The sequence below is a fragment of the Diceros bicornis genome, chromosome 13 (assembly GCF_020826845.1).
Source record: "Diceros bicornis minor isolate mBicDic1 chromosome 13, mDicBic1.mat.cur, whole genome shotgun sequence".
NCBI lineage: Eukaryota > Metazoa > Chordata > Mammalia > Perissodactyla > Rhinocerotidae > Diceros > Diceros bicornis.
Genome location: NC_080752.1, coordinates 51,131,816 through 51,158,382, shown reverse-complemented (window position 1 = coordinate 51,158,382; position 26,567 = coordinate 51,131,816). Strand labels below are relative to the sequence as shown.

General features: G+C 53.4%; 1 protein-coding gene across 1 annotated transcript in view; it reads left to right on the top strand.

Moving 5' to 3' along the window:
* The first annotated feature begins 4,321 nt into the window (after nucleotides 1-4,321).
* Nucleotides 4,322-26,567, top strand: part of GRIK3 (glutamate ionotropic receptor kainate type subunit 3) — a 221,393-nt gene continuing 199,147 nt past the window's right edge. Inside the window, exon 1 of the mRNA XM_058553711.1 lies at nucleotides 4,322-4,643. Coding sequence (XP_058409694.1) covers nucleotides 4,529-4,643 — 115 coding nt within the window. The 5' untranslated portion in view covers nucleotides 4,322-4,528. The remainder of the gene's footprint in view (nucleotides 4,644-26,567) is intronic.

Below are 26,567 nucleotides of genomic sequence, written 5' to 3'. Positions count from 1 at the left end.
CCGTGGAGAGAATGCTGTTAAGAGTGGGCTGGCGGTTGCCTCCTAACCCTGGCCCCCTCTAGGGTGAGATGGGGGCTAGACAGCCTCCCCCTCATCCTCACCAAGGCACCCTGAACGCTGCGCAGCTGCCATGTGCAGGCCAGTTGCGGGACCCTTAGGGGAGTGGCCGAAGTTCCCGGCTTCAGCGTCCAGCCACCACCAGCAGCCTGCCTGCCGGGCAGCCTGATGGGAGATGAAGGTAGGCAGGCTTCGGCAGAGGGCACTCAAGTCCTAGGAATCTGCACTCAGCAACCGCAAGCGGGTGCTCGGTGGTTTCCCCAGGAAGCTGCGATCATGAATCTCAGTAACTCGAGCCCAGGGCCTCATCACTCACCATGATTGTGGGGGGATTGAGAGCTGGAGTGGATAGGTCTAAACAAAACACACACACGAGGGGACTTGTCCAAATGAGCCCGCCTGGCCACCACTGGGGCCCCCACCCGCCAGAGCGGGGATGGGGAGGGGGCCGCAGCCTCCATTTTCTCTCTACCCCTACCCCCACCTGTGAGCTGGGGGAGACATGACTCTAGCTGGCAGCGGCTTGGGCCAGCTCAGCCGTTTTCAGGGATGTTAATGAAATGCGGGAGCACTTGTCTTTTCAGACAGCGGCCCCTTTTATTTTGGAATGAAAAGCTGCATTAGTCTGAATGAGGTTTGGAGGCCTCATAAATCGGGAGCTGGCTGCCTCGTGGGGGAGCGGAGGCCTGGCTGGTGGGTAGACTTGTTTACCAACAATTAGAAAAGCCAGGATTGGCAGCTCCCAACCCCTGGAGATGCAGCTTGAGACAGTGCCAGCCCTGGCGCCTGCTGGTGGCAGGGCAGCCTGGAGAGAGAGGCGCAGGACGACGACAGGGAGAGGGGTGCAGGTTTCTCCTCATGAGTTGGGGGTGACGGAGCTCCCCACTTCCCTCTAGCAAAGGGCTCAAATCCTATTCTACTCTTAGCCTTTACAAGCAGCCAGAAGCCCCAGGGGGAGTCCAGCAGAGATGACGAGGATCTTCTCCTAGAGTCTGTCCCCTGCTCAGCCCAGGCAGGACAGGACAAGGGTCAAGCCTGCAAGCTTAGGAGTCAGATGGGCCTGCATACGGATCCTGGCTCCTTATAAACAGTGCATGGCAAACAGTGAAGGCCAATGAATATTAGAGGAAAGAAGGAAGGGAGGGAGGGAGGGAGGGAGGGAGGGAGGGAGAAAGGAAGGAAGGAAGGAAGGAAGGAAGGAAGGAAGGAAGGAAGGGGGAAAGGGGAAGGTCACATACCAGCTGTGTGACTTTGGACCTCTTAACGTCACTGAGGCTCAGGGTCTTCATCTGTAAAATGGAAAAATCACCCAGATCCTATCACAGCGGGCTGTGGAGAGGGTTAGATGAAGTGAGGCACGTAAGGTAGTGAGCACGCCGCCTGGAACATAGAAAACATGTGATAAATACTAGCGGCCATTGTTATCATGGCTGTTGTTTTTGTTGTTGTAATGCGTCCCACCCTCCCCCAGACCGGGAGGGATCAGGCTGCTGTCAGTTTGGGGAGACCTCTGTGTTACAGCATGGTTTGCAGCCAGGTCCAGAATAAGGTCCAGCCCTGGGCTGAGTGCAGCTAGTTTCCCTCTGACCCCAGGGTTCCAGCTGGGCTGCCAGGCCCCATGGCCGAGCCCCACAGCCTCTGCAGCTGGAGGCTGTTTCCCACCGCAGCCAACGTGGCAGCAGAGGACAGCCTCTCTCTGCAGCGCTGCCTAACTCCCGCCCACTCTGGGATGCGGCAGGAGCAGGGCCCAGCCTGTGCTGCTTCCCTGGGGGTAGTGCGGGGGCCACAGGTGACAGGGCCACACTCTCAGGCCCTGGGGGCCTCAGACTCCCCCTCCACTTTCATCCACTCTCTTCTCTAGTACCACTCTGCTGTGCTGGCTTTCTTTGAGGCTGTTCCTCCTCCTCCTGCTCCCCACCCATCATCCCTCCCTCCCACTGGCCTTTCCCAGGGTTCTGGTCTGGGGTGCAGATCTGACCATTCCCTGGAGCTACATCTCTACCCTTCTGCTTCTTCTGCTTCCCCGCCAGGCCATTTGTCGCCTGCACTCTGCCCCTCTCATGGCCAGAGGCTGCCTGCAAGATAACCAAACTGGAATCAGCATCCAGGTTCTCTCCTCCTCCCCAGTCTCGAGCCATCCTTGGGCACTGTTGGTGACGCCTTTGAGCCCTGCATCCTTGGCCTTGAGTTCATGTCCTGCCAATCTCCTTTCCATTTCCCCAACAGGGCACCGGAATTTTCTTCCTTACAGAACAGCTGGGACTTTTTGGTTCCTTGGAGCAGCTAAGCCAACGGTGGAAGCTTACAGGTGATGGGGGGCGGTGTCCAGTGTTGAATGGAGAGGCTCCCCAGCTTTATCTTGGGAGGTGGGGCCTTCTGCTCCCTCTCCTGTGCTTCCTGCTTGCTGGTGCCCACTGGGGCCCGTTACTCTTTATCAAGAGGTGGCAGCTGCTGCTTCTCCGGCTCTGGTCTGCGTGTCCTTCCCTCTGGTCCCTTGGGCAACATTTTCCAGTGGCTGCTTGGGAAACCAGCGGCTCCTGCTCAACGGTGAGGAAGGCCCAAGTCTGGCAAAGACAGCCAGCCAGCCGGTGACCTCCCTGTGCTGGCGGATCTTGGAGGACAGCCTCAAGACTGGCATACCTCTTTCCCTTCTTAGGAGGAGAGCCCTGGGAATCTCTCCTCCTCCCACAGCCATAGTTGCCTCCAGTTCAGCTGAGAGGGAGGCCACTCCTAATTGGCAAGATTGGCCGCCGTAATACTCATAGCCCCACACAATGCCACGGTCCCCTATGCACAGACAAGGAGGGAAAGAAAAGACCGGGAAATTAACAGGCGGCATAGAGCTCAACGCATAGTCTATTTGTAAGAAAATTAAAGATTCGCTTTTCAGATGTTGGGGGCCATGCTCTTACCAGACAGCTGGCAAATGGAAGAGACTGGGAATGATGGAATAGATCAAATTATTTAAATGAGAAAAATAAATTCACACACAGCCTAGCCGCTGCCCGGTGACAGATCCGTTTATTTATCTACTGTATTGGCACCGCTTTGTCTCTGTCAAAAAGGTCATTAAACTCGCCTAACTGCGTAATTCGCAGCCTCCTGCTCCAGACTCGCTCCACAGCCCTTCCCTTCCCTCGACACCCAGCGCCACTTGAAAAAAAAATTTATTATTGCTAATAAACAAGGTGTTTTTTTTTTTTTAACCGTTTCTAACTTGCTCCTCCACGGGTCCTGCTCTATCCCACGGAAAATTCCAGTTTCTCTTTATTCTTTCTCAGGAGGAATGGGGAGGGGGGCCAGCTCCTCCTGCAGAGTTGGGGAAGAGGGATGGGAAATACCGGGTGCATCTCAGACGCCCCTCTGAGTCTAAGGATTTCGCCGTCTTCCTCAGAAGCCGCTGTAGTTGCAGTGAGCGGGCAAGTCCTGCCTTCCAGAGCGAAGGGGCTGGCCCGGGCTCTCCCACCCCTACGCGCTCCTACAGCTCCTCTAGCCTAACGTGGACAATTCTCTTTGAATTCTTTCTCCCCCGAGCCCCAGACCCAACTCTGCTTCCCCGAGGGATGGGTTTAGGGAGGGAAACCGGTTCTTGGGTCAGTCTCCGGCCGCCGCCGTCCAGCCAGCACCGGCCGCGTGGGAGCTGGAAGGCGAGACTCCGCAGACGGCAGGCTCCGGGTCCCCTTGCTCCAGGCGGGCGCGTCTGCTCCAGCTGGTCGGGCCGCTAGGCTGCCGCCGTCTCCCAGCTCGCGGTGCCAGCTCTCGTGCTCCACGCCCGGCTCCCAGGCTCCGTGCCCTCGCAGCTGAAGAGACTGGGGGTGGCAGGGCGAATGGGGACGTCTGCGAAGCGAGGACAGTCCTCGTTCTCCGGACGTCCCCCCAAACCGGGTCCAGGGTCCCCTTCCCCGCCCCCTGCGCAGGTGTGAGCGCCCGAGTGTACGCCTCGGCGGGTGTGAGTGTGAAGTGTGTGTGCGCGGGGGAGTGCGCGGAGGGAGCGCGGGCGGCGCGGGAGGCAGGAGGCAGGGCGCGGGGGAGGGGGCTGGGAGGGAGAGTGTGCGCGCGTGCAACTCCACTCCGGGGCTTTGTGCGAGCCCGGTTGATAGCATCGGCGGCGGCTGGAGGAGGAGCGGCCGGAGACGCGTGCAGCCCGCCCGCCAGCGCCCGGCAGCCCGGGCAGGTGGGAGCCCGCGCGGGAGCCTAGCCGACGCGAGCCGGAGCCGAGTCCGAGCGGAGCCCGGGAGCCTCGCTCGCAGGCGGCCCGTGGGCGGCAGCCGGGCGGGGCGGGCGCCGGCGGGGTGGCCCCCCAGTAAGATGTGCGCGGCGCCGCGGGGCGCCCCCCACTCGCAGCGGCGCTCGGGAGCCGGGCAGCTGGGCCAGGCGGCGCCTCGGGGGCTCCTGCGCGCCCGCGCCTAGAGCTGCCGCCCCAGGGAGCCCGCCACGGCCGCGCCCCGGGCACGCTCGGCGGCGCCCAACGATGACCGCTCCCTGGCGGCGCCTCCGGAGTCTGGTTTGGGAATACTGGGCCGGGCTCCTCGTGTGCGCCTTCTGGATCCCGGACTCGCGCGGGATGCCCCACGTCATCCGGATCGGTAAGGGCTCCCCGGAGCCGGGGGTCTCCGTGCGCCCGGGCGGGGGCGGGAATGGGAGGGTCCTCTGAACGCGATCCCAAGAGATTTTCCCAATCTTTCTGGGCTGCCGGGGCCGGGTGACCACTAGCTCGTCCTGGTGAGGACAAAGTTCCAAAGCCGGGGTCACGGGCCTTACTTATTGGGAAGGAGGCTGCCGGGCCGCGGCAGGCGAGGGCGAGGGGCCCTTGGCGCGCTCCTGTGAGGCCAGACCTGGTGGAGTGTGGCGAAGCGTACCAGCGCCAATCGCGGCCGCATTTCCTGGCGACTGCCAGCATGACCGGCCGGAGACCGAGTTCTGGGACCGGCTTCTGCGCGGAGCGGAAACCCTGGGGAAGGCGCCAACTTCTCTTTCCTCCTCGCTCCCCGCGGGCCCCTCGCTCCTACCTGGGGCATGGCTCAAGCGGCTGCGGCCGGGACGCAGTGTGCGGCTTCCCATGACGGGGGTAGCCGGTCTCCTCCCCCGGTGGCCGCCCATTCGGCCCCGTGGCGTGGGGCAGGGGAGGGGGAGCCCCCCGCTGTCGTTCCGGCCGTCCCTCGCGGCCGAGGCCTCTCCCCCGCTTGGGGCAGCGCAGGTGGGGGGAAGGGAGCGACGGGGCCTGCCCAACGCAGCGAGCGAAGGCGGCGAGAGGGATGCGAGTGGTTTTTAAAGTTAGCCCAAATCCCTCCGCAGCTGGCGGCGGCTGGCGGGGCTGCGCGCGGCTTTCTGGGGCTCTGGCGTCTCCGCTTCTCTTCTCGCCGGAGACTCTTACTTGGGGCTTTAACTTCGTTGTGGCCGCCCCAGGCACCGTGTAGGCAGCGCTTTGGGCTGTGTGGGGGGCCGTGCGTGTCAAGGCCCACGACCGCCAAGGCTGGGCCCGGCCTGGCTATGCGAGAGCCTCCGCCACACAGGCCCTGCGCCCGCCGCCAGGCCGGAGACCTGGGCCGCCTGGGTTCGCGCGGCGCCGCCACCAGCGTCTGGCACAAGGCGGGCAGAGCTCTGCCGAGCCAGGGCCGCCTTCCTTCTGTGTGGCTCTTCTCCAGGCGCGGACCCTGGGCTGCGAGAGGCGTGAGGGGGTGCAGGGAACCAATGTCGGGCTTGGTTTCCGTACTTGAGGTTTTCCTAGGAGGCAGTCAGAAATCTGGAGGAGTCTGCCTCCTCCGTAGCTCTGTCCTGGATCCCAGACTCTTTTGAACTCGACATCTGGATGGGGGCAGAGCACAGTCCTCAGCTCTGCCCATGCTAGGGTCTTTCAGTCCATGCCCAGGACTCTGGCAGGTGGACACCCAGAGGCAGTGGAGTCCAGGCATGGGACTCTAGGGACTGCCCTCACGGCCAGGCTTAACTGTTTGCAGCCCAGGCTGCTCCTGGCAAGCCAAAAATATCTTCTGTATTGGCGCCTTTGCCTGTCCCAGCGCCCGGTCCTACCATTCCAGGGGCAAGCCGCCTCTGGGTAGTGGGCCAGCACTTCCTTTATTCCTTCTTCCTTTCCTCTGTTTTTTCGGGGGCCTGCATGGTAGGGTACCCTTGGGAGAGAAGAGGGGGGACCCAAAAGGTGCTATGCCTATGCCTTCTAGGTCGCTATTTTGTGGTTCTTCCTCCACAGCGGTGTGATGGGCATGCTCCCAGCCCAGCCTCAGGGATGGCGGTCTTTGGGGGCTCAGGAAGATAGGAACAGGTGAGGGGAGCCCCAGAAGGATGAGCTGAGGAGGGGCAGTATGATGTATCTCAATCTGCCCTTCTTACTGTGAAATTGACTTGGACTGGGGGGGGGTTCCTCCCTGCCTTGAGGGGAAGCCCCAAGCCTGCCCGCGCTTTCTTGGGTTCACAGTGTAATAATGCAATTAAGGATGGCAGAGCCCTCCATTCTCCTAATCTTCTTCGTATTAAGCCCCAGGATTAAGTAGCGTGTCGGCCCAGGCCATTTATATCCGAGAGCCCTGCCCCATTTGATTCCCAGCCCATGGACTGGGGTGCTGTGCCAATGCCAGACGTGACCACGGGAGCTGTGCTGGCTTGGACAGAGGATGGGAAGGCTCTGGGGCCCCTGGGCTTCTCTGGAGCTTCCTGGGGAGCTGAACTTCTGTCCTTCTGAGCCCAGGCTCGAGCCTCAGCTGGAGCCAGGGGCTACAGTGGATGAGGCACACAGAGAGTATCCCATGCTGAAATGAAAACATGCCCAGTGCCTTGGCTGGGCCTGATGCCATCTCCCTTTTCTCATCCCTCCCCACCTCCAGGGTCTCAGGGCACTGGCTGGGGCTGCAGGAATTGAGGCCCTGGAAATTGGGCTCTGGAAATTGGAGTGTACTGGGTGCTTCTGGTTCCCAAGCCAGCTGTGCTTGGAGCTGAATCGAATCCTTCTCCACCAGGCAGGCATCCCCGACCACCAAACCACCAGCCCGGGTGAGGGGGGCGGTTTCCTGCAGTTGCGAGGGGCCTCTCTGGGCTGAGCAGCAGCATACCCGCCCCCTCTCTTTGTGCCTCTTTTGGGGGCTGAAATTTCCTTTTAGACAGGGAGATGGATAGCTCAGCAGTGTGACAGAGTGTTCAAACAATCCGTCTTGAATAGATGAATTGCATTGCTCTGTCTTTTTGTAATTGTGTCTATCAGAGGGAGAGGTCAAGGCATTGATTGCTTGGATGGTTTGCAAGTAACAAAGAAGAGTGAGGGAGAGAGCGAGGGAGAGAAGGTAATTGGATTGTAGTCTGCGGGAAAAAAATGATCATTGATTATTTTATATGAATATGTGGAAGATGTATTCTGCATGTGATTATCAAGTGTTGCTCATTGAAGGTTTTCAAGGCATATTGTTCAGCATTTTATTATTACTGTTATCATCGTTATTATTGTTCAGATGGATCCTGGTCTTAACTCATGGAAAGCAGTTTAATACATGGGTCCTCTCACGTAAATGGGCTTCAGTGACCTCATATGGGGAGCCTGGATTTCCTGGTTACATGACCTAGAAGCTGAAATAGAGGGGCCCTGGGCTGGGAGCCAGGGGCCTGGGTTTTCTGCTCTGTCTTCCTCCCGTTTACTGGGCCATCTTGGTCAAATCATGCTCTTCCCCCACACCTTGAGCCTCAGTTTCTCCATCTGTAAACTGTTGGGTTGGCTCTGATGGTTTGGGGTATTCTGTGGTTTCAAAGTTCCCTTTAGTGCAGGCTGGGGGGCACTGTCCGTGCCATTGAAGGTTTCACGTTAGATCTTCTCTCGTGTTACGTACATACTGTCTGAGTACATACTGTCGGATCGAGGGCCAGCCTGGAATTTGAAAAGGGAACCAGTCAGTGGTGACAGCAGCTGGGGAGCTCTAGTGGCTGGTGGGGATCTCTAGCTAGCCAGTGTGGAGGTTCAGAGCCAAATGACTGCGGAGACACAAAGCAGGTGTGGGTGCGTGTGGTTGTGGGAGGGCCGGGCTGGCTCTGGAATCTCCGAGCATCTACAGACAGAGCAGAATGGAGCTGTGAGGCCCTGAGCCTGGGCTGGGAGTGCTCAGGGGCAACGCCGTCTGTCCCAGGGGAGTGAGGTCCCCTGGCCCAGAGTCCCCAAACCGGCCCTGTCGCATCTCCTCCCATCAGTTCCCCCAAATGGTCCTGAGTTTGGGAGCTGCTGTGTGTAAAACAATGAGAAATCTCTCGCAGTGACTGGCGATGCGCGGAAACATCGCGGCTGTGTAGGAGCAGACAGGAGCTGAATGAAGATCAATAGGGGTTTCCCCCCTGGAAGTAAATAGCTTCAGACAAGACCTGGGAGTGGCCCGAGGGGCCTTCGACAGCATTAACTTGAGGAATTTCTGCCTCCACGTTCTAGCCCAGCTGCTCCCGTCAGCCCGGGCGTCCCCCATCTCCAGCGAGCGGGAGTTTGATTTCTTCCCAATGCCCGCTTCGCACTGCGCTAAACAGTCTTTTGACGTCAGGATGATCCGGGGTTTTTCGAGGTGGTCTAGGCAGGGTGAGCCAGGCACCATGTCCCCATCAGGCCCTTCCAAGGTCACTTGCATCCCCCTGCCTCAGGCGTGACACCTGACTTCGGAAGTCCCGCCTGCTGTGCTGTTTTGAAAGGGTTTTGGGGGCGGCTCTTTATCCTCCACCCCTTCAGGAATGCAAGGCTGCTTGTAGGATCCTTTACGGGGTCCTTGAGCCTCCCTGAGTCCCCATGTTCCCATAGCTACTCTATGCACTGCCCCAGGAGACAGAGCCCCCTCCGTGGGAGAGCACACTCAGATGCCCCTGTGGGCACTGGAGCAGCCCCTCCTCTGGGGGGAGGTGCAAGGCCATATGCAAAGGAAGCTGCAGGGCTGCTTCAGGGTGCTTTTTTAGGGGGAGACCTGGTTGTGCTCAACAACTGGGACTGTTTCTGCTCTGCTGAGACCATGCTTCCTCCATCCTGTCACAGACAGCTGCCCCTGCCTCTGCCTCCCGCAGCTTCAGTCTGAGCCCTCCTTGCTTGCTCAGGACCCTCCAGAGGGAACCGAGAGAGCCGATGCTCCAGTTGGCTGGGCAGCCGCGGAGAGGAGCCAGAGCTCCCCAGGCCCTGCCTGGCAACGGGAGAACTGAAGCCCCAGGGGCAGGGCCTTTCCTCTGGACCAGCCCCCAGCGGGCCCTGACTGGTCGTCCCGAGGCTGTTCTGGTGGGGCTGGAGCTTTGGATGGACAGGTGAGCCGAGGGCCTGGCTGTGGGCTTGTTGGCTGGACTAGCTCTTCTCCCAGGTGCTGATTTCTCAGCAGCAGCGCCAGGGGGCACTGTGTCTGTGCCGAGGTGGCCGCTAGGCTCCTGCCTGGGACCCCATCTGGGTCTGGAGCAAAATCAAAATAACAAAACAACATAACAACAATACACTGGCCCCAAATTATTGAGCACCCATTAGCTGCAGGCGCTGTGCTAAGTGCCTTTCACACAGTGACTAGTGATGGGTGAGTAGTAAGTGCTCAATAAATATAGCTGTTACATTTTTAAAAATCATCTTATTTAGCCTTCCCCACCCTCCAGGCATTATCCCCATTTTGCAGATGAAACTCAGCTTGGTGAAGTCATTTGCCCAAGGTCGCACGGCCAGTGAGTGGGTGAGGCAGGATAAGGACTCCCATCAGCCTGACTCCAGAGCCAGTGCTTTGAGCTGTCTGTGTAGACGGAAGATGGAAGGCAATGATTTTCACAGGCGTGGAGTGCAATGCCCCTACCCCTGTGGTTCTGGGTGCTGAATGTGGCCTCGCTGGGCTGGGCTGTCTGGCCTGCTGTGGGGGATGGCTGTGTGGACTCTGCGACATTTAACCCTACCAGTGCTGGCTTTCAGAGTCAGACTGTCCTTGCCAATGAGCCGTGTGGCAGACATGCACCCTCTACAGGAAAGGTACAGATGGTCTTCCCCACCCCTCCCGTCAACACACAACCTCACACTGTGACACCCCACCTGGTCCCTGCTTCTGGACTCTGCCCAAGGCTGTAATGCAAGCCCGAAATAACGAATAGACTCTTGCTTGGGTGTGGCCAGTCCAACCACAGGAATCTCTCTGGTCTTGGGGCTCCAGCCTACACGTCCCCCTGGCAGCCACCAGGCTGTCCTCAAAGACAACGTCAGAGTGTTGAGGACACCCGGGGGCTCCGTGTCTGTGTCTCCCTAGTGACCTGGCCAGAGAAGGTGGTTGGAGAATTAGCTCTTGTTCTTCCTTCCTTCCGTCCTTCCCTCGCCTCCCTTTTCCCTCCCCAATCCCATCCCCTCTCCCCTCCGACATCCTTTCCAGGCTAATAGGTTTTATGGTCATTTTATTTTTAAGCAAGTGTCACATTCTGACCTTCTAAATAGAGCCTGCCTTGCCAGGAATTGAGCCTGGTGGACAATAGGAGGGCAGGGCCCACCAATGTGGGGCCCTGGAGTATGAGTTGCTGTCCCACGGATGCTATGGGGAGGGTGTGGGGACCTGGGTGTAAGAGCTGGCCAGTCCACCCTTCCCCACGCCACCTTTACCAGAGCAAAGGCACACCCAGATTTCCCCTTCTCATCCACTGGGTTCCTTTCCCCCACTCTGGAAGTGGGGGAAACTGCACTGCACAGAGTTGCTACAGAGGGGACAGATTTGGGACAAGGACCATCAGAGGGGCCGTGTTATTTTCCAGGGCCTTGATTTCCCTGTCTGTTAAATGGAGATGATTTAATATCCCCTGTGGCTTCGTAGGGTCAAATAGGTGTGATGTCTTTTCAAAAAAGCTTAAATGCTGTCCAGAGCTCCGCATTTCTTCCTGGTGTTGGAGGAGCCTGACACCAGCACAGGGCGGGGACTCAGGTGAGGTGATGAGGAGGCCAGGGAGCAGGATTTAAGGAGGCTGTCAAGTGGCAGCCCTGCACTTGCAGGGCTGGTCATGAGAGCAAGTGCCTCCTTAAATTTTGTGCCCCAGGTGCCTCGCTGGCCTGTCCTAGCACCTGTGTTTGCTAGTGGAGTCAACGTTTTCTGCTGCTTCTCTTTGTGCTCCAGAGACAAATCCTAATTGAGTGTGTTTGGGAGAGAGGAGACTGGATTGAGGGAAAGGGGACTGGGTTTGAGGACCACAGGTCATTCTGATTTTGCATTTGTGTCCCTTTAGCCACATTTTATGGCAGCCCTGCCCCAGAGCATCTGCCCACCTCGCCTTGTTTTATTTCCTTTGGAATTGCTCAGGGTCCACACCACCTCCTGCCCCAGCCTGGCACTCCCCTCTTCCCAAAGCTCACTTTCCCTTGTCCCTGTTCTGCTTCCTTTGACCTTAGCTGTAGTTATGCTCATGGGTGTGTAGGGCTTTCTCTAGTACGTGTGTCTCATGCCTCTCCAGGCGAACAATTTGCCGCCCAAGGATGCCTAAGGTCGCCTCTCCCCCATCACTACCAAGAGGCAGAATGAATTATTTGGAGTCAAGTAATATATTTCATTGATTCTAAGATGGACCCCACACACACACATTTTCACATCTCCGAAGTCAGTTCTGTGTCTCACATGTCGTGTCCGAGTTTACCTGCAGGAATTTTTCTTTCTTGGCACCTCAAGATGTAATGGTGGGTCTTGGGTTTGATGAAATGTGGTGGATCTGAGTTTGAGTGTGAGTCTAACATGTACTTGCTGTGTGGCCTTGGGCAAGTCACTTCCCTCTGAGCCTCCATTTCCTCATCTAGAAGATAGAAATATTAATATTAGGTTAAACCATATTCATGTTTTTGACCTATAAAAATTTCATATGGTTAAACCTTATAGTATCGTCTTCATAGGGTTAGTGTGAGGATTAAAGGAGATAAAGTACTGTATATAAAGCTCTTGCATGGTGCCTGATGCTTAATAAATGTTAGGAGAAAAAGGATTCTCCAAGGTTGGGGGCCGTGTTTCCACCATCCGGCTCTGAGCTCTGAGGCTGTCTGCTTCTCGTGCACTCTCTGCCTTGTGCTCAGTACTCCATGCAACTCAATATGTGGCATTTGCCCATTACCCACATACACATGCGCCCCACAGTGGAATGGATGGATCCAGTGACAATTACCCAGCATGCCAGGGAGCAAGACAGTGCCCTCCCTGGGATGCTCCTCTGTGTCGGCTCCCAGACTCCTCCTGGCCTGTTTTTTATCACACACCTGCAGCCCATGGGGTGCTGGTTCTTCCCTACCTTTGCAGCGTTTTAATTGAAGTGCATTTTGCATGTATTCGGAGCTGGGAAGATCCTGGTTGTGGGAAGCTCTTGTGGCATTGGTCCAAGGAGTCCTGGTCAGTCCTTAGATGGGGAGTCCAGTCTTGCTTCCTGGGCAGGCCAGTGCGGCCCAGAGAGGGTCTGTGGCTGGAGGCTGGGCCCTGGGGGATAGACACTGCTGGCGCTGCTGGGAGACACCAGGTAATGAGGCCATAGCAAAAGCCCGGGGAGGAGAGAGCCCCCATGGGGATCACACAGATTGGAGATAATGAGATGGAGTGAGATCCGGAGGGGAGTGGCGGCTCCCACTCCAGATCCTTTGGTGCTATGCTGAATGGTGGTTAAGGAAGGCAGAGGGGAAAAAAGGAGTGAGAAGGAGCTAAGATTCTAGTTTGTGTGAAGAGGGTTCCAATCCGTAGGAGACAATGAAGTCTCGCGCTATTGAAGGGACTGATGCAGACAGGCTGCCGATGGAAGGGGGTTTACGGAGTTCTCAGAACAACTGCAGGAATGAACTCTTTAAATATGGGAATGAGGGAGACTTCTGCAAAGCCTGCCTGCATCTGCTTTGCAGAACCGAAATATGCTGTACCAAAACGCCTGCCCAATTGGGCGGGAAAGCAGGAGCAGGGAGCCAAGGACTTCCCAGGGCTCCAGGCGTCACATTTCCTGTCGCTGGTGAAGAACCACAGAATCCAGGCTGCAAAGAACCCCAGGGGTCATTCTAGGCCTCTGGTTCTCAAACGTCAGCATGCATCAGAATCACTTGGAGCGCTCGTTAAAATCCAGATTGCTGCCCCCACCGCCCCCACCCCGGAGATTCTGATTCAGTGGGTCTGGAGTGAGGGCTGAGAATTTGCATTTTTAACAGGTTTTCAGATAATGTTGATGCTGCCCCTCTGGGACTACACTTTGAGAACCACTGTTCTAAGGCACCAGAGGACCCCCCTAGTAGGTAAATATCTGGTTTCTGAATACCACCTGTAACCGGGAGCTCACTACTTTCTGACCCTGCTTTCTTCCTTATTGCAAGTGTTCTGGCCCACTCCAGTCTTTGTTGCAAATTTTCCCCTAAAATTTTTCTCCGTGCAGTTCAGGGAAACGCAATGTAACTTGGAGGTTGAGAGTGTAGGTTCTAAAATCTATCTGTCTGAGTTTACGCTCTCATTCCCTCCCTCCAGCTATGTCACTTTGGCTGAGTCACTCCACTTCTCTCAGCCTAGATTTCTTCACTAGTCCAGTGGGGATAAAGAATAGACTTGACCTCTTGGGATCAGTGTGAGAATTAACATGTTTGGCACAAAGGAAGCTCTCACTACGTTGTAGCAATTTAGCATTGTGAGTAAGCTCACAGGTTCTGGAATCCTACAGCCTGAGTTTGAAGGCTGCCTCCATCACTTCCTACCTGTGTGATCTTGGGCAAATTTTTTACTCTCTTAAAATAAGAGTAACAATGATAGTGCCTGCCAGGCAGAGTTTTTGTAAGGATTAAATGAATTAATGCACGTAAAGCTTTTAGACCACAGCCATGGTAAGCGCTTGATAAATGTTATCCATTACTCTGACTTTTATGATCGCCCTGCCCACTGTTTCTGGTTCAGGTTTGCTCCCTGTCCCATAGTGCGGCCATATGGAGCTGTAAAGGCCTTTCTCCAGATCCAAGATGCCCAATTCTTCCAGCATGGTGTCGAGAGCTAACCACAGTACTGGTTATGGATTGAAACCAATAAGCTCATCACCTCAGATCTCAGCTTTGGTGTCTAGTTATCCAGCCTCAGATTATTTCAGCCTTTTGAGCAGCCATTTCGCTCTGTTGATTTATACTGAGCTGGTGGTCTCATGAGACTACTAGGTCTTTTCCACAGGCATCGCTGCTGGTCTATAACTTCTCTCATTCTCTCTTTGGCAGTTGATCTTTTGAGCTTAAAGGCAGGACTTGTCATTTGCTCCCAGTAAATCCTCTCATTGAACCTTCAGTCAGTTATTCTTGCTCTCTGTTTCTGGACCACTGAAACCTGTTCCCGCCGCTCCATCCTCGGGAAGTAGGCATGAATTTCACCCTCTTCCTCCCTGGCCTCCTTCCACGGGTCTGTGGTAGAGTTCAGTGGTTATTGGCTTACAGTATGGCTGGGGTTGGGAACTAATGCTCTGGACAACGAAGCTTTTGTGGCTCCCTTTCTGTTGTCTGGCATGCTTTGTGCCATCTGAGCCTGGGATGAACATGCCTTCCCTCACTTCAGCTATGTCTGCCATCAACACATTAGGCAGGAAATGACCAATGTCAGAGTCTGTCAGCTTTATTCGGTGGTCTTGGATCTGCTACCTTACACTTCAACCAGCTTCAAATTCCCACTAGCTTCCTCATGCTTTCAGGCCCCTTATGACCTGCGATGGTTGGCATCTCCAGACTCATGCACTGTCTCTCCTTCCTCACACACACTCCTGCTCCACTGTACTGAACATCCAAGTCTCCAGAAGGCACTGTCCCTTCCCTCACACTCTGGGCCTCTGCTCTTGCTATTTTTTCTGGCCAGCTTCTAGTCATCCTTCAGGTCTTAGCAAATACATCTTTTCCTCCAGGAGGCCTTTCTTGACTCCTGCCTCCTTCTATGAGTCTCCACAGCACCCTGTACTTCCCTCGTTATAGCACTTACTGTATCGTAGTTCTTCGTTACCTTAGAGACAATCACTATACAGGATGGACTGTAGCTGGCTTATTCACCACTTTATCCAGTGCATCTGGCGCAATGCGTGGCACATAGAAGGTCATTAATAACTATTTGTTGAATAAATGAATGCATTGATGAATATAGTCGTTTGAATATAAGTCTGCCTAACTGCCCTGTCATTTAGTTCAACACCTTTTCCATCTTGTCAACAAGGATTTCATGAAAGACATTGTTAAATTCTTCAGTGAAGTCAATGTCCTAATGATGTTCATGGTATTCTTACGATACATCATTCAGCACCTTCTATGCCAAGACCTTTTCCATGGAGTCTATTGGGCAGATCTGGAGTATTTAGGGGAGTGAGCCCTTCTTTCCCAGGCCTACATCTGTTGTCTGGTCTGTATCATGACGATTCTCCTCTTGAGAGAGACACAAGCTGTCTATTTTACGAAGAGACAGAAGAAGAGACCATGATCCTCTTGCCTTTCCTGACCTCACTCCTCTCTGCTTCCCACTTGCTTCTCAGCATCTCTGCTGCTCCCTCTGGGAGCTAAACCAAGGAAGAGAACTTCTGCTGTTCTATCCTTAATAGGCTGGTCACTCAGGACAGCTGCCAGGCAGAACCGTAGCTGTGCCGCTTCCACTGCTGTCAGTCATAGGTCAAGCCTCCTCTTTTCCTGTCTTCACCACATCACTGGATCCTGCTAGGATGTGCAGACAACAGGTCTACATGACAGCTTTGTGTAAAGTGAGGTGTTAACAGTTAGCCTGGAGATTCAGGCGGTATAGACAGTCAACCTGGGTCATTTAGCCCTGGGAACATATACATCATCCACACCGGGTTCTGGGGAGTGTGACTATGTGCACATGTGTGCGTTTGTTTGCTTGTAATAGATGACCAGTTGGAGATTTGCTTCTCGAGCACAGGCTTCCCAAATTGGGGCTTAACAGCCATTCTTTATCCAAGCCTGATGAGTGAATACAGTGACTTTCCTTTGGATCAGTGGGGAAACTGAGGTCTTAAGTAGTGGTTCCAATTTCTGACTGACTGGCCTGATCTATCTACTGTATTAGTGTCGCTGAGAGGGAGGGAGGGACAGGATTGCAGTGGAGCCATGAGTTTCCCCTCCTGAACACGACAGGACCAGACCCTCCCCTCTCTTTCTTCCCTCCCCGAGGAAACAGATGACACATTATGAGCAGAAAGAGCCTGTTGCCTACATGGCCATTTTTCCTGCCCAGTTTAATAGAGGTGACAGCCGTCTATTTCACTTGTCTTTTAACATCGAATCAGTAAATAAAATATGGGTGAACTCTCAGGTTTAGCTGAATTATGGCTGGTCCATGGGGACTGAGGGCTGTGGGAGGAGTTGAGCAGAGAGATTGAATCCCTGGCTTCTTGCGAGAGAAGTTGAGCCTGTGTCTTCCTCTGGATCCAGAAAAATCTGTCCATGCTGGAGGAGGCCAGGCAAGGTCACCCTGTTTGACAGTCTCTGAGTCCATGGAAAAAACAGAACACAAGTGGAAGCAACCCAAATGTTGGGGCTGCAGGAGTACAATACCTGTCCCCACTCTTTTCTATTATAGATTAGGATACTGAGGACTGAAAAGGGGAAATGATTTGTGCCACATCACTTGGTGAGCCATGGGAAAAATCAGATGAAAACATGGGTCTGTGACCCACAGTCTGTTAGGAAAATCCCATCCACTTCCCTATTACACACGCGTGCACACACACACACACACACACACATGCACGTGTGAAGCTTTTAATTTACAGTCTTAAGAGAGATAAGGAGACTAGATTTTTCCAATGTGGCAAAACAGACCTATAAAGCCCTTTTTCACATTGAGGGAGAAATGTAAATCAGATTCACATACATTTATAAAAGCTCGTAGATAGTGATACACCCTTTGTGGTTTGGCGAGAGGTAGGGAGACGAAGATTCACCCCAACCTCTGAGTTCAGCACCATGGAGAGCAGCCGGGCCCTGGGGTAGCGAGTGGGCGCCATCTGCACGCCGACTCTTCTAGTAGGGGTGATGTGGTTATTGTAAGGTCTTGCTAAACAGGCATTCTTTTTCCAAATGCTGTTCCTCTAGGACGCTGGTGTTCATGAACCAGACTGAGGTGTTCCGCAGGTACGCAGTAGGCTAGTGAGAACTATTATTTGGTTGTTCAAATCGAGTAACTCACGGTAAAAGAAAATGAAATGAATGGATAGAATTTTCTCCTTTTATCCCCCCATATAAATTGTTCTTAAGCCTTTGGTGCCTTGTACGGCTTGTCTGCTAGGGAGCAGTAGCAGATGACAAAACGAGTGAACATTCCATTGTCGAAATCACGCCTGATACCAAGTGTCTTTGCTCAGCTCGTCAGCATCACCTTTCACATCGCATTTGGTAAGTAGGCTTGTGTTATGTATTTTTATCCTGCTAAATGTGATTTCTTAAAAGTATTTTCCTGGGTTGTGGAGCCCTGCATAACTATAATAGAGCCGTATTTTCTGCTAGTAAATAAAATTACTCCTTGTTCAGGTGATGGGAATTAAATGTGTCACGGCTTTGTGGCATTCTGCAAAGAACCCCAGCAGTACCAGGTGCTCCACCACCTGGCTGTGTCTGAGAAACCTTGTGATGAAGCTGGGCATTGAGAAAGGTCCCTCCCAGGCAGGAAAGTCATGCCTCAGAGAAAGGGGGAGCTTTTGCCCATCACTGGGGTCCTGAGAGTTAGCTGGAACACTGGACTAGAAGCCAAAGGGCATAGAAGGCTAAGAGTGTTAGAATGATAGAGTCAGAGGAACTGGCATTTGCCTCTGAATAAGGAGTGAGGTTTAAGTAAATGGGCTCCTGGGATTTAGGAGGCAAGATGGCACCTTGAAGTCATATAGCAGACAGAAAGATCTGGAATGGGCAGGGAGGAAGTGGGCTATGGTGTCTACAAAGTAGAGCTACTCCAGGGGCCCTGGCTTGAGACATCTTGGTAGGAGAGGATTGGGGGTTTTGCTGCTTCTGCTTGGATGCGCAGAATCAGAAAAAATCTGCCTTGGAAATGTGGCTATTTTTATGCTGTTTGTAATTTAGTGTTTATTTCCTGTCTTTTTCACATGGACTCTGGGCTGACTCATTGATTCACCAAACATTTATAGAGCACCCACTCTGTGTACTGCAGAGTACACAGGCAGGAGATTGCGGGGGTCCAAGGGGATGGAGCAGCATTCCTGGACCTGGTGGCATCTGAATGGCATTATGGTAGGTCCAAGTAGGTGACCTGCAGTGATAGCCATGGTGCCTTGAACGTTTAGGTATGCATAGTTCAGACCAGAGCCTGCCCTTGGATCTGCCATGTTCTCCTGTGTGCTGGGGAGGAGTAATAAGGCTCAGAGAGGAGAACAGACGAGCTAAAAATCACACGGTAGAGCCAGCTGGGAAGCACGTCTCCTCCTTTTCACCCTTCACTCCTGCCCTCCTTCTTCTCCTGGCTCCTTCTAAATCATTCTATCACATATATTGTTCCAAGAGTTCTCTCACTCCTGAGCTGTCACACTCTATCTTGAAGCCCCACTAAAGGTTCGTTTTGGTCAGTTCTCTGTTGCTTGGCAGAACTGAACCTTAACTTTCCTAGATGGGGTGGGTGCCATGTGTAAGTGGGAAGGGAAAAGGTAGGGGCAAGGGTTGGTATCCAGTGTTTAAGTCTCCAAAGGATGTGATTCTGTCTCCTTGGTGAGAAAGTTCTCCTTTCTGGCTAATTCAGATTCTTCCTGCTGCATTGTAAATCCATCTCATCCGTGATGTGACATGGCCATTCGTGGAACTTGGGAGGGAACATCTAGATTGGAAGCCAGTAGCTTCAGGGACTTTTCTTTCTGGGGCTGTAGCGAAGAAACTCTCAGACAATTAAACTGAAATGGCTACACTTTCTCCCACATGGGCTTGGACAGATTTATAATATTTTCTTTTTTAAAAAATTGGGATTTTTTTCATGGAGACAATGATTTATGAAATAATCAATTTCTTTATCTACCTAATACATTGGAGTGATCCGTCAGTACAGACATCAATCTCCCCCAGAGGCTGGGGAGGGCAGACAGCCTTTCAGCCTGCCTCACCCGGCAGAAGGCGGCTTTTTCTGTGAGCTACTTTGATGCCAGAGTCGGGATCTGAGGCCTGTAGTAAGGAAGGTCTGGGGCTCCTGCAGCCTCACTCTTTGAGCAAAGATGCTAGTGCTTTCTCCTTATGAGTCTCAGCCCCACCCAGAGAGGAGGAAAGCTCAGCACGCACTGTTCCATTGTCTGGATGTGGAGACTAAGTTCCAGAGAGGATGCTCAAAGGCCGGAGCTTGGAGACGTGAAGGCAAGAGTGGTCATCTCTAAATAAATCTCTGAAGGCTGCAGCATAGATGGGGGAGCAAACCTGGTCTTAGAGGTCCCAGAAGAGAGAACTGGGGCCAGTAGGGTGATGGTCCAAGAAGGCAGAATTTGGTTCAACACCAGCTATCTCATATTCAGTGCTATTTGAAGATGAAGTAAGATATCTTGGGAGTACTGAGTTTCCTGTTACCAGACATATTCAAGACAAGATTGGCCAGGGATGTTTCAGAAGGGCTCTGCATTCCTTTCACTATGAAATTCTAGGCATCCCCAACTGTGCAGCTAAAGATGCTATAAAAATCCAGGCTTTCTAGGTTCTCTAAAAGGCCAGTGCCTGCTCCGGGTTACACAAACTCCATGAAGGCTGAGCTCAGCGTGGTGGGTGGAAGGAATACTCTTACAGTCAGACTCTTTCTGCGTTTCTCCTACAGCACTTCAGCTCTTGGCAGTACCCATGGGTCAGGAAGGAGACTGGTGGCTTCAGCCAGCTCCAGGGAGGACTGTCAACATTTTTGAGCAGTATAATGCGAAATCCACTGCCATGCCTGATGTGGCTTCATTTGCACATCTCTGATGTAGGTATGATTACCGTTTTTGCAGAGGTAGTAACTGATGTCTAACGGAGATGGATGGGCCAAGGTCATCCAGCGGGTCAGGGGTGGAGCTTTATCCACTCAATCACACGTGCAGTGTTCACTCGGCGAACCATACCCACTGTATGCCAGCGCTGTGCTGGGAGCTGGGGCTACAAGGGTGAGCAAGATAGACATCACCTGTCCTCATGGAGCTTGCAATCTAGCAGGAAAGACAGACACCGAAGAGTCGTTGCAAGTTCAAAGTGTGTTACTGAAGGGAAGTGCAGGCTTTGGGGGGTAGGGGGTTGGAGGGGGTTGGGGACACATCAGGAAAGGCTTCCCTGGGGAGGTGACACGTGGGCTGAGATCTGGGGGAGAAGAAAGGGATAGTTAGGTGAAGGCGATGGCGAGGAGTGAGGGATGTGTTCTAAGTGGAAGGAATAGCACATAGAAACTCCTAAGAGGCAGACGGTTTTGTTAAGTTGCAACCATATGAGCTTTGTAGGTCAAATGTGGTGAAATATCAACAATTTCGTGTTTCAAACTAGTGTTTAAAAACCTCAAGGAAGTCCAGTATGAATGGAGCAAACAGAGGGGGTTGTGAAAAACAAGGCCTGAGTAGTGGGCCTTATGGAAGGCCGTATAAGCCACGGTAAGGACTTTATCCCAAGGGCCCTGGGGAGCCATTGAGGACTTTATGAAAGGGAGCAACATAACCAGACTTGTACCTTTGAAAAGTCGTTCTGGTGGCTGTGTGATGTGACAGCAGGGGGTAAGAGTGGACGCTGTGGGGCCCACCAGGCAGCTGTTTAGGTAGTCCAGGTGAGAAAGGGTGATGTGTAGGGGGAATGGAGGGTTGGTTAGAGACCAAGTGTCCTGATTGCTGGTCCAGGGCTTTCCCCAGAAGCCTGGCTGTCCCCTTTGCCCAGGCCAGAGCACTGGAGGGGAGGCCATGACACGCATGAGTGGACCCTTCCTGGAGCCACCCATCTGTTTTCTGAGTCCTCCATCAATAGAGGCCGTATCCGGCTGTCTGTGAGCTCAGCTGCACCTTCAGCCGCATTTCATAGTTCCTGGTTTGACCAGAAAACCCTAGGCGTGTTTTGTCTCCTGGCGCCTGAGGCAGAGAGCAGTCCTCGGGTGGTGGCTGCTCCCCTATAGCCTCCTTCAGCAGGCAGGTGGGGCTTGGATGTCTGGCTGCCCAGCCGGGCCTTGTGCAAGTTCTAGGTCCCTCTTACACCCTGGCAGGAAGTCCAGAGAAAGGGGCTCCATCTGATGTTGGCTTTTCTCGTAGACGTCTCCAAGGGGCCAGGAGCTTCCCTATGGCTGAGCTGAAACCCCTTCTCCCAAGGAGGGTGGAGCCGCCCTCCTTCTCCTTGGCAGATGTGGTGGGAGGAGGGAGACCCCAATCTGCGGACAGGTGCAGGGGTCACTGATGCCTAGGACTGTGGCAGCAGGGGCAGGAGTGACAGCCCCACACAGACCTGGCTGGGCTGTGCTTCCCTTATGGTTTCAATTTCCAGCACAACACAATGTCACTATGTTCATAAAAATAACAAAGTGATCCCTTGAAGGCTTACAACGTGCCAGACTCTATGCTAAGCATCTTCCAAACATTTGGTCACTTAATGCAGCCCATCTAAGAGGTAGGGACTTTATCCCCACTTCATAGATGAGGAAGCTGAGAACCTGGGCTAATGTGCACGGAGAAGGCATTCCGTAGATGTTGGCTGATATCATCATCATCATTATCGTGATTGTGGTTATTGTAAACAATGGACGCAAAGACCTGCCACAGTGCCCGGCACACAGCAGGTGCTCAGTAGTATTTGTTGAATCTGTTTATACAGATTTGGGCAGAAAATGGGGTGAGTAGGCTGGGTCTGGAAACCAGCTTGGGACAGTGCTCTTCCCAGCTCCCTGGATCCGTGAGGATCTCTTGCTCCATTCCCCTAGCGCAGGCCTTTCTTAGCCTGGTCCATGCCCTTTCTCCTGCACGTGGCCTGTCCCCCACTCCTCTAGCTAGGGCACCTGGATTCTCTGGCCTCTGCGGGTGCCCTTTTCTGAGCTGCAAGGAATGCAGGGATGGCCCCCAGTGCCCCTATTTTTGGTGGGGTGCATTTGCAAGACCCTCATCTTTCAGGACTTCTCATTGTGATTGGCTTTGGCCAGTCCTCAGCCACTGGCAACCCTCCTTTGTCCCAGTCCAGCCGGGACTCCACATAGACCCCTTCACAGAACCATTGTCAACTCCAGGCAGGGAGGGCTGCTTCTGACTCCCATTCTTCTGCATTCTGAGCTTCCCACCTGGAATGCCCTCCCCTCTTTGGTCTCCTGTTGAATGTCTTCTTTCTTATACTTCGTGTCCTATGGTAAGTCTCACCTCCTCCAGGAAGCCTCCTGGGATGCACCCAGGCAATGGGTCTTGACCTTCCTTGAGCCTCCCTGGAGCCTTGCTCAAGCCACCTTTTCAGAGCACTTCACATCGGGGCAGAAAGGATCTCCTTCCCCAGTGGTCTCTCTCGTGACCCCAGAACTCATAACGTTGAAGCTTATGGACCTCTTACATTTGCCTCAGACTGTTTTTTTCTTGTTATTAAAACAACAACAACAGCACCGTTTGATGCTTTATTCTCTTGAAGACAAACTCGTTAGCCTATGATTCAAGGAATTCTCTTTCTAAACTCTATTTCTAGGCTCTGCCCTCCCCCTATCAATTTAATTTTAAGTTGAATTAGTTTTTTAAGTTAGCCAGCATTCCAAAATTGGGATGTTTTATATAAAATTTTAGATTTCCAGCTTCTTTTCCCACATTCCCACATGCCACAGCCCCGACCTCTCCTTATAGTGCGTCCCTTGTGCCAGGGCCATTTACTGTCACGCATGTGCTGTTTTTCTTGCAGTAGAGTTAAGAGGGAAAAGTAAAATATTTTGTGTACCGGCGTCTTTATTATCGGGAGTAAATAAAAGATAGACTAAGAGGGCCATTTATTTCACGTGTTTTCCTCTCACCAGCTCTGCCTCACTTAGATTTCCTGTTGGCTCCTGCAGGCACTGAGTCCCTGCCCCCACATGGACCAGGGGCTTCTTAAAGGCAAGGACCTTATCTTCTTCTTGTTTATCATGATAATGACAGCTGTTGGTCATCAAGCCCTTTTCTGATCTCTTTTAACCCTTACAACCACCCTTAGGGGGGGTGCACTTATTCCCACTCTCCAGATGAGGGATCTGGGCCCTGACGAGGTGAAGCCACCCTTTCAGTAAGTGACGGTGTCACCAAGATTTGAACGCCAGTCTGCCTGGCTCCAACTCGATTTCCCTGCGAATTTCCAGCAGCTGCCCCAAGCAAGGCTTACAGTAGGCAATTAATAAGTGCTGACACATCAAATTGAATTCCAGAGTCACAGATGGGATGGAGTTCTAGGAAACCTCCACCCCTCAGTGGACAATGGTTCGTTTAGGATGTTCCTGGTTCTTCCTTCCTTCTTTTGGCGTCTGGCTGGCTCCGAGCTGGTCTGTGCATCTCTAGGGCAGCATTACCCAGAGTTGAGTTAACATGTGCCGGGCAGAAAATCCGCCGTGAGTCCCTTCGTATTACCATGTCTTTGAGGCGCCAGGACATGGTGCAGGCATCAGAGCTCTGCAGGAGCATTTTAACAACCTCTGTCCTTGTTCGCTCCCTGCAGTCCTCGAAGTGGCCTCAGGCCCATCACTCCTGACACAGGCCCAGCAACTAATTGGGCCTGGATAATAGGCCACACAGACACATGCCCTTCCCCACCCCACTCCAGGCTCTGAGGAGGGGGTGCAAAGTAGGAGGCTCTGCAAAGCCACCACTTCTGCTTGGTGGGCGGTGGGGGAGAATGGGGAGGAGCAGGGAGAGGCTGTGCCCCCACCCAGGCAGACATGGGGCGCTGGGCAGCCTCGCCTTGGCCAGGCTACAGAAGGGGTCACCTACCGTGAGAATGTGGGCTGTCTGGTGTCAAGAGTTAGGAGGTGGCTGCAGAAGGAAGATTTAGCAAAGAACGAAGTGCCTGCTTCCCGCCTAGAATAGTGTCTGTAAATCCTGCCTCACTCAGGTCCTGAGATCTCACTTTTCTATGGGCCCCTTGGAGCCAGGTGGCAACAGGAAGCTTCAGATTAATTTGGGAGATGTTTTCTTTGCAGAACCTCCAGCTTTCTGGGCAAGTGGATTAAGTTTTGGACCAAATGAGGGCTCTAACTTTTTTGGTATTTGGGGCTGGCTCTGCCTTCCTGCCTGCTGGGATGTACTTTGAGGATACGGATTATCCCCCAGATTCAGACTCGGGGATCCGGAGACTCAGCCATGCTTCCAGTTTGAGATTCTAGACATCTGGCTTCTCTGGGCCCGGAAGCCGGTCCCTTCCCGGGGAGAGAGTACCCTAGGCTGATGGTGTTGGATGTCGTGGCAGGGATGAGGCATGAGTGACTTACTCCTGACACCCCCTAGGAGGGTGCAGAGGCCTCCTGGGTGCACAGTTTAGGGCCACTTCCCTGGGCTGAGCTCAGACCCACCCCACTGTGGGAACTGAAAGGTCTCGACTGCCTCGAAATGGCAGTGCCCCTCAAGGTCAGAATGGAGGCTCAGCTTCTGGGAGAGTCTGTCTGAGTGGCCTTCGTTGGGGTCATCAACCCCACCCATGGGTCAGCAGATCCAGTGTCTCCACCTCCTGGTTGCTTACTACCAAAAGAGGAGCGAGGAGACCCCAAAATATGTGAACTTCCTCAGGCTCAGGGCTTCCTGTGCCAGCTTGAAGTGACTTTCCAACGCAGTCCAGGGTGAGGCACGGGCCCCCTTGCTGGGGCAGACCCCAGCCCCTCCAGGGTTTGAGAAGAGGAAAGTCCAGGCAGGGGCCTCCCAGAGGCCCACGGGCTGCCTATGCTGTCTGTCCCTTGGGGTCTCTGCTTAGCACCTGATCTCCATGGAGTTGGGGCTTCTCCTCTCCCTCCCTCCCGGAGTGGGAAGCACCACCTTCACTCATTGCCCCAACCCGGGAGACAGGCTCGCGTGTAAAACAAACAAACAAGCAAAAAGAACTAACACACGAAAGCCAGGAAAGAACTGTAGCCAGTATTTACTGGGCACTTACTACACTAGACGGTGTTCCCAGCACTTGTACGTGTTCATCCTTTAATCCTCACGATGACCCCATGAGGTGGGACAGTTGTCCCCATTTTGCAGATGAAGAAACTGTGGCTCAGAGAGATGAAAGGGCTTGTCTGAGGTCACGTAGCCAGTAGGTGGAAGTACCTGGATTCCAACCTAGAGGTCAGGCCTCAGAGCCCCGGCCCTTAGCCATTTCACTCTATGATGTCTCTACTCACTTAGAGAAATCCTGAATTATTGTTCACTAGCAATTTGTCTAGATTTCTGAACTCGAGTCCTGATAGAGTCTGGGCAGGAGTTTCTTGGACTTCAGGATCTCTGGATGCTAAGATGGGAACAGGGGGTTTAGACTCTATTTTGACCCCATTGTTTTAACCCCTGAATGAACCATGTGGATGAATTCTTATTGAGAGATCAAGAGTGAGTCAGACAGAGGAAGCCAGTGATGGAGACAGAGACACCCAGAGAAGAGGAGACAGAGAGAAACAAAGAGATGAGAGAGAGAGAGAGAGGAAAGGGAGACTAAATGGATTCTGGTACTGGGATGACCAAGCTCTCAAATGCCTGATGGGATCAAAACATCCTCACAGTCAACATGGCAAATGTCCTAGACACCCATTTGGCTTCACTCTGATCCCCACTCATGTTTCCGACCTCCCTGTCTATCTCCAGCTTCCCAGGAAAGAGGTCACTGGGTGAGGTTTAACTTCTATTGGGAGATGAGCGCCATATTTAAAATACTTAAATATAATATACTTAAATATAAATACTCAGCCTGGCACAGAATGGGGTTCAGTGAGTTACCTGCTGGAGTTTTCCTGGAGGAACCAGATCGTCTAAGTGGGATCCATGTGAAGAAATGTCTGAGAATCTGGCAGAAAAGGAATTCTGTTGGTGGAGAACACCCATCCCTGCTGGCTCTCAGAGGCTAGTCTGCAGTTGATCTTGCCTGGCTTCTCTCTACTCCCTTCTTCCTCCCCGCCCCCCCCGCCCCGACTTCTTTCCTTCCTTCCATAAATGCTGGTTGACCATCTACTATGTGCCAGGTGTACTAGGTGCTGCGTCTAAAGTGATAACCAAAGAGACAAGATTCCCTTTGTCATGGGATCTTGTCAGCTCTACTTGGGATGACAAACAGTACACAAGTAAACAAGCACGTACATACACAGTTATGAATTAGAGCAAATGCTGCGCATGAAAATAATCGAGAGCCACTCCTTGGTTTGGGAGCAGGGCCTCTCTGAGGAGCTGGCATTTAGGCTGAGGCCTGAAGAATGGGAAGAACCTGCCATGTGAAGAACGCAGCTGGGGGCATTCCAGGCAGAGGGAACAGCATGAGTGAGGGCCCTGAGGTGGGAAAGAGTGTGGGATGGTCAAAGAACAGAAAGAAGGCCCACGTGGTTGGGGCTTGGTGTGCAAGGGGGTGGAGCGTGGCATAAGATGAGGCAGGGGAGGAGGTTTCCCAAAGCCTCGCTCTGGCGTCATTTTGGGGCTCTCCTGAGCTGGCCCAGGTTCTGGTC